Raw genomic sequence first — 6,381 nt, forward strand, 5'->3', positions numbered from 1 at the left:
TTATTTCTCATTATCCTACTCTGATTTGATTGGTAATAAATTAAACTACTTTCCCCAAGTTGAATCTATTTTGCCCATGACAGTAGTTGCTGAGTGATCTCTCCCTGTCCTCATCTCGACCCATGAGCCTTTCATTATATTTTCTCTCCCCTGTCCAGCTGAGGAGGGGAGTGATAGAGCGGCTTTGGTGGGGAACTGGTGTCCAGCTAGGGTCAACCCACCATGTGGAAATAAGCCAGTATTGTGTCTGTTTAATAGGAAATTTATTAACAGTCTTTTTATCCTAATTTACAGGACCTTAAAGATCCTTCTTGGAAACAGTGGAGAGAATTCATTGTAAAGTATTTATTTTTGCCATACCAGTTGATAGCTGAATTTGCTTGGGATTGGCTGGATGTGCACTACTGGACATCAAGATTTATAATTGTAAATGCTATGTTACTCTCTGTTCTGGAATTATTCTCCTTTTGGAGGCTCTGGTCAAGAAGAGAATTGAAGTAAGTCTTACTGAGCTCGTTGAAGAGGGTAGGAAGTACATGGCCTTATAAATAGAAATAGCAGTCTTACGATTTCACAGTTGCTCACTGAAATGACAGTGTCTAACCACAACTCTGAGGTTAATAAGAACACGTGAATCTGAATCCGCACATATACTAGCACTAATTCTTGAATATCTTTATTTCTGTGAATACTTGAAAGGGTTTCTTATAGCTGGTTTTACTGATCAGATGTAGCAAATGCAGTAATGGTAAAAAGCATGTTCTTCACCATTGGGTATTTACCAATTAACTCCTGCCGTTTATGGTAACTGGTATTAGCTGTCAGCTGAGAACTAAATACATCAGAACTTTGTCATTATATGCTTACAATATAGTTATTAAAGGATGAGTTCTCAGGTTCATAAATAAGTTTAGTTACGCTATTATTTCTGATAGGTGATCAAAATTGCTGTTTTCAGTTACTGCTTAAGCCTTAATTCAAGCATATTAATATTACTTCATAATTGCTGTGATCTTTTATTTATACTTTTTAGAACTTGCATAGGAGAAATCCTTGTTTTGGTGTATAATGGGTTTTCACTTTCTCGGCCAGCAGCTAGGGGGCAGAACATGTTCAAAAGAGAACAGGGTACATGGAAATAATCTATGACAAATCTGGAATTTGACCACTTTAACTTGCTGTGCTTTGTGGTCCGAATAAATTGACTTAATGCTTCCTCATATAAAATCTAGTATTACTGTATTTTAAGAAAGTTTTCTGGAGTACAAAAAAATGTTTTACAGGTACCTGAATAAGGGCTAAATAATTTGAGGCTGCAGCACATACTAGCTTTTCTTAGAATGGGTAAAAACAAAATGGAAAGTTTCTCTAAGCCTCTCCCTTTCCTTTTTCACAGGACTATTCCTCACAGAATGTGGAGACATTTCTGGAAAGTCTCAACCCAGGGTCTTTTTGTTGCCATTTTTTGGCCTTTTATTCCTCAGTTTGTCTGCAATTGTTTGTTTTACTGGGCCTTGTACTTTAACCCAATTATAAACATTGATCTTGTTGTTAAAGAAGTAAGGCGTCTGGAGACACAAGTGCAGTGACTGGCATTGGAACTTTTGATCTGTTTAGCTTCTAAAAATGGACATTTGAAATAAGCTTTGCTTTTCTTCTTTATATATGTGGCAGTGAAAGTGGTGGATTATGTTAACTTAAACATACAAAAAAGCCTTAAGGTAAGTTACTCTTAAACCAGCTGATTCCGACTCTTGAGGATGGGCTTTATTATCCAAAAGGAATTTTCTATTGAAAAAAAAAAAATTACATTCCTAATTTAGCCATGTAAAACTTATACAGTCATGTCACGCTATTTTTGATCAAATCAAACTTCTCTATTCTGTCTTGTGCATTCTGGTTATTTTCAAGCCTGCCTTAAAATCGGTGTCTTCTGAACAGCTACAGTGATTTTTTTTTTTTAATTTTTATTTTTTTTAACTTAGGATTTCATGCTAGCAACGTGTTCCTCAACTTAAGTTTGCCAAAGGAAAGCTCTTCCTGGATAGGCTTGATATTGAAAGTACTTCAGTCTTTTCAGTCTGCTTTACATGTAAAGTTGTGGCTGTCATACACAGTCTTGCAGCGGAGTTTGTTCTAAAATTCCCCCTTTTGAAGGCAAAGACTGCTTGAGTTTTCTTGTCTTTTGGAAAATGTGGTGATTGCCATTCAAAATTTTTTTTTCAGATCGGTTAGACTTCATCAATAGCTTCTTTAATGCTCTCCTCTTGAAGTCTGTTGCTAATTCTTAAATTCAGTGTTATCCTTTAAAAGGATTATTTTGCAAAAGTGACCTGACACTTTAATTACGTCTTACTGCAATATAATGTGTGTATCTGGATCTGTGGGCGAATATTGACTGGAAAGTTATTTTGTATAAACAGGATTACCATTTGTTAATGTATGGTTTTTGACTGAAGCAAAAGTAAGATTCCCCCCCCTCCCAAGAGCTTTGTCCCGTTGCATTCTACATTGTTATGAAATTTAAATTTGCCCATGAATATTTTTAAAGATTAAAGATCTGTTTTGAAATCTTCATCCATCCTAAAGAAGTGGTTTGTTTTTTGGGGTTTTTTTTTTAAACATTGAAGTACTTGTTATTAGTTTTGACTTGTGTAAACTTGTTCTGTAGCCCTGTAACTTTAAGTAAGTGAGGTGGGTGAAAGCAGACATTAAACACTCCTGGTTCTTAAACTGTTAAAATTAGCAATTATGAAAAAGTGTATTATTCAGCAATTCGTGTTACTGATTTTTCTTCTAAAAGGTTTCAAAAAACTATGAAGTGACCCTAGCTAAAATCATCTTTATATCCTTATGAGGTATGTTCACTTCTGAACTTTGCAAACTCGTGCTGTCCAAGATCAAACACTTATGGAAAAGGCTGTTGGTCCCAGTAACTGCTACTTTTTTCATGTATCTGTGTTGGTGATGGTTTGCATTTGCACTTTTAAATCTGGCTCTGAAGTTTTAAGAATAGAACTTCTCCCTGTGCCTACAGGAAACTCAAGGTGTGCATAGAGTAAGGAGCTTGAGCCATATCAAGTGAACAACTTCTTAGAAAACTGTATTTAAAAAGTAAATACTAGAAAAAAAGAATTATATTAGGCAATTTTTAATACAGGTAGGACTACTTAAGGTGAATGAGATGCAAAAGTTAAATTAGGCTTCATAGTAAGTGTTTAATATAGATGAGAGGGCTCTTTGTGCTGATGTCACTTCATGCATTTCTTCTGGTCAGTTCAAAGTTAACAAATGTTAAGGTAAATGTTAGTGGAAAAGTTTGATTTGTATCTTACAGCCAGTGGACGGGGGATGAAAAGTTTACAGTGAATGATATTATGAATCTGAAAAATCTGTGAATCATTATAAATTAAATTGATTTTAAGTCAGTTACTCCTTAAGCTGATAAATTCAAATTTCTACTTAGTCAACAAAAGCTTACATGGAACTAATGAACTTGCTTTTAGTCCATGCACTGTAGAAGGTAAATAAGAGGATAAATGTTTACTTTGGCCATTCTGGGGTGAAGAGGCTGAGGTGGCAGGAAGGAGGAGGAAGAAAGGGGAAAATAATTTGTTGTCACTACTGTGACAAAAAAGTAATTTTAGATTTAAAAACAGAGCTTTCATAAAGACTGATGCTATATATCTAATATCTACACAAAGGCTGAATCTCACCACACATAAAGTCTGGCCACAAAAGGTATTTTGTGTGATAGGGAGCTTTAGAAAAACATTTGGCAGCTTCACGGTCACATTCACATGCCATTTTTTGACATTTGTCTTCTAGTGATTCTGAAAGAAAACACAGTAAGCTTGATGTTAGTCTGAAGTAATTAAAAATACCAAATGGAATACCAAGAATTGCTACCTCACGTTCCATATTTGCCACATAAATGGCTCTTACATTGCAAGTGCAATAGGAACTGTACTGAGCTTTAGTAAGACTTCCAGTTCTTTCGTGTTCTTTAGGCAGAGCTCCATGCTAGGACATCTCAGCAACAGAGAATATACAAGCATGGTTTCGTTTAGTGACAGTTGATAATCAGTGGAACTATCTTGGAAGGTGAAAATACAATAATTGGATAAAGATTTAAATACTCTTCTTCACCTTCTTTAATAAAGGAATGCTGATAACTGATTTCTCTTTAGAGTGGTATGTGACCCTCCCTGCCTGCCGTGTTGCTCTAGTGAAACTTGAGTTTGGGAAGATATTTTCCATTTCACATATGCTTTAATCTACTAAAGGATGTAGCATTAAAATTATATATGTGAAATAAGGGATGCATTGATGTTCCATGTTCAGCTTAAATTGCCCACCTTCCTTCATCAAGGCATTCCGTAAGAAGTTAGGTAAAGTGTGTTTAAGGATGATAAAATCCATGTCTGGCTATATTTGTGTTATAATTGTAGTGTTGTAACTTAACAGATTTCTTGGCATGAACATTTCTTCTTGGCATGAACATTTTCTTCTACAGCAATATATTTTGGTTTTATTGTGCCAACCCAGAAATGTGTGTTTTTTCTCTCTGCAACTGTCTGTAAACTGAAAAATCCTTGATTATATTTTGTCTGAGTATTTAACATTTTGAAAGCTTAGCCGAATCTCTGCTTGAGATTTGTCTAGGAGCAGAACAAGCGTTCCGTTTTGTGAGTGAACTTAAATTCTGCTATGAAGTAGAAGTGTTCTTAATGTATATAAGTTGCTGCTGCAACTAGCTACCCTAAGAACTACTCAATAGCATAAGTAGCATAAACAACATGATAGGATAAAAAAAAAAAACACCTTAACTGAAAAGAACTATTCCTTCTCTTGTTATTGCTCCAAACTTAATCTTCTCCATGGTACGCCAGGGACTTTGTTTCAGCTTTGTTTCCTGATGACATGCCTACTACCTTGGCCAGTATTTTAAAATGTTGTCAGCTTCTGGACTGGAACAGGAGCAGAACCTTTACAGCCAAATATAGGTGGACTATAACTTGACGGTTAATCAGGTAGTTTGAGAGCGAAAACGCTTAGTACTTTGGGAGCAGAGGAGGAAATGAGCAAGCAGAGATTCTGCATGAGGTAGACACTTGGGCAAAGTAAAGGTTGAATGAAAAGGAGGAAAGGAAATATTGTAAAAAACTTTCATTTGATTGCAAGTCAGGCAAATTCTAAATTGAGTTACGAAATGAGAGGTTTTTGTGTTTTCTCTGAACGGCCTACTGTGTTGCCTTTAAACTATAGTAGTCAGAAACTTAGACTCGTTGTAAACAAGTTTATATAAAGGTCTGCATTTTTGTGGTGCAAATAATAACCAATTCTCAAGCTGATTTGCATTCTAGGTAGTAGCATAAAATTACATGCAAAGTAACTTTGACTTAGCACCTGATTTAAAAACAAACCAAAACCTAACAACAACAAGAACAAACGCTGCACATTTTGGGGGCTTGTGAGAAGTTACAGTTTCAAAAAGTCTTCAAAGCGTATTGGAAAATATTTGCTAAAACTTCGGGAGTTGTGAACAAATAATGTAAAAGAAATGCCGCTTTTTCCTGTTAAATGTTTTTTGTTTGTTTCTTCGATATCTCTTTGTCCTTCTCTTTTATATTATAGCGTGGCAAGTATATTACATTCATGTTTCGGAGCAATCAAACAAAATTTATCAGGATGAGGTCAGCCATCTGTTGCAACTTGTACACTAATTATGTAAATAATTTCAAATTAACATTTTATGGCTTGTAGACATGTTACTTCCATAAATAAACATACTCATCAAATATTTTATTACCTCAGTGTTTGAAATTGTAAGTTGTAATTGTGAATTCATTCATAAGTTGCAGCCACTAGCAGTGGGCTGTGCAACCGATCAGTCGTAAGTATGCCAAAAACTTGTCCATCATAAACTTATAAATGGTGTGAAATATTTTCTGCTAAGTATAAAAAGGATCCTTTTTAAACAGTTGTAATTTTCTTGCCTTCTGTTTGTAGTTGCTCTCCAGTTGGAGACCTGCAGGGAGTAGCATAATATGGGTTCCTCAACATATGTAAATGCTGAGTAAAAAGAGGGTTTTTTTTGGCAGTGTTTTCTGAAAGGGTAATAGAAGCTTGTAGATCAGAATTTTGTTTGCTTATTTGTGTCAGTATGTGGGGATTAAGAAGAAGAAACTGCATTCAGTTGGTTGGCATAGCTGTGCTTTCTGGAGCGAGCTTGCCTTCACAAAAAAGTCACAAAAGGAAGGATGGTAAAATAAGAATTTTACAGTTAATTAGGAAAATGTCTTTCTATAAAGTCAATGAGACAATCAGTAGAAGTAAAAAAAAAAAAAAAAAAAAAAAAAGAAAAGAAAAAAAACCCCA

The 6,381-nt window shown here is 35.1% G+C and overlaps 2 protein-coding genes across 6 annotated transcripts in view; one reads left to right on the forward strand and one right to left on the reverse strand.

Annotated features, from left to right (window-relative positions):
• BFAR (bifunctional apoptosis regulator) overlaps positions 1 to 2,575 on the forward strand; it is a 12,664-nt gene extending 10,089 nt beyond the window's left edge. For all 5 annotated transcript variants that reach the window (XM_019472676.1, XM_009281655.2, XM_009281653.2 and 2 more), the window contains 2 exons: positions 295 to 497; positions 1,397 to 2,575. In XM_019472676.1, the coding sequence (XP_019328221.1) occupies positions 295 to 497; positions 1,397 to 1,589 (396 nt within the window). In that variant the 3' untranslated portion in view covers positions 1,590 to 2,575. The remainder of the gene's footprint in view (positions 1 to 294; positions 498 to 1,396) is intronic.
• Positions 1,888 to 6,381, reverse strand: part of LOC103900920 (group 10 secretory phospholipase A2) — a 9,797-nt gene continuing 5,303 nt past the window's right edge. Inside the window, exon 5 of the mRNA XM_009281704.2 lies at positions 1,888 to 3,833. Coding sequence (XP_009279979.1) covers positions 3,688 to 3,833 — 146 coding nt within the window. The 3' untranslated portion in view covers positions 1,888 to 3,687. The remainder of the gene's footprint in view (positions 3,834 to 6,381) is intronic.

The sequence above is a fragment of the Aptenodytes forsteri genome, unplaced genomic scaffold (genome assembly GCF_000699145.1).
Source record: "Aptenodytes forsteri isolate BGI_AS27 unplaced genomic scaffold, ASM69914v1 Scaffold84, whole genome shotgun sequence".
Taxonomy (NCBI): Eukaryota; Metazoa; Chordata; class Aves; order Sphenisciformes; family Spheniscidae; genus Aptenodytes; species Aptenodytes forsteri.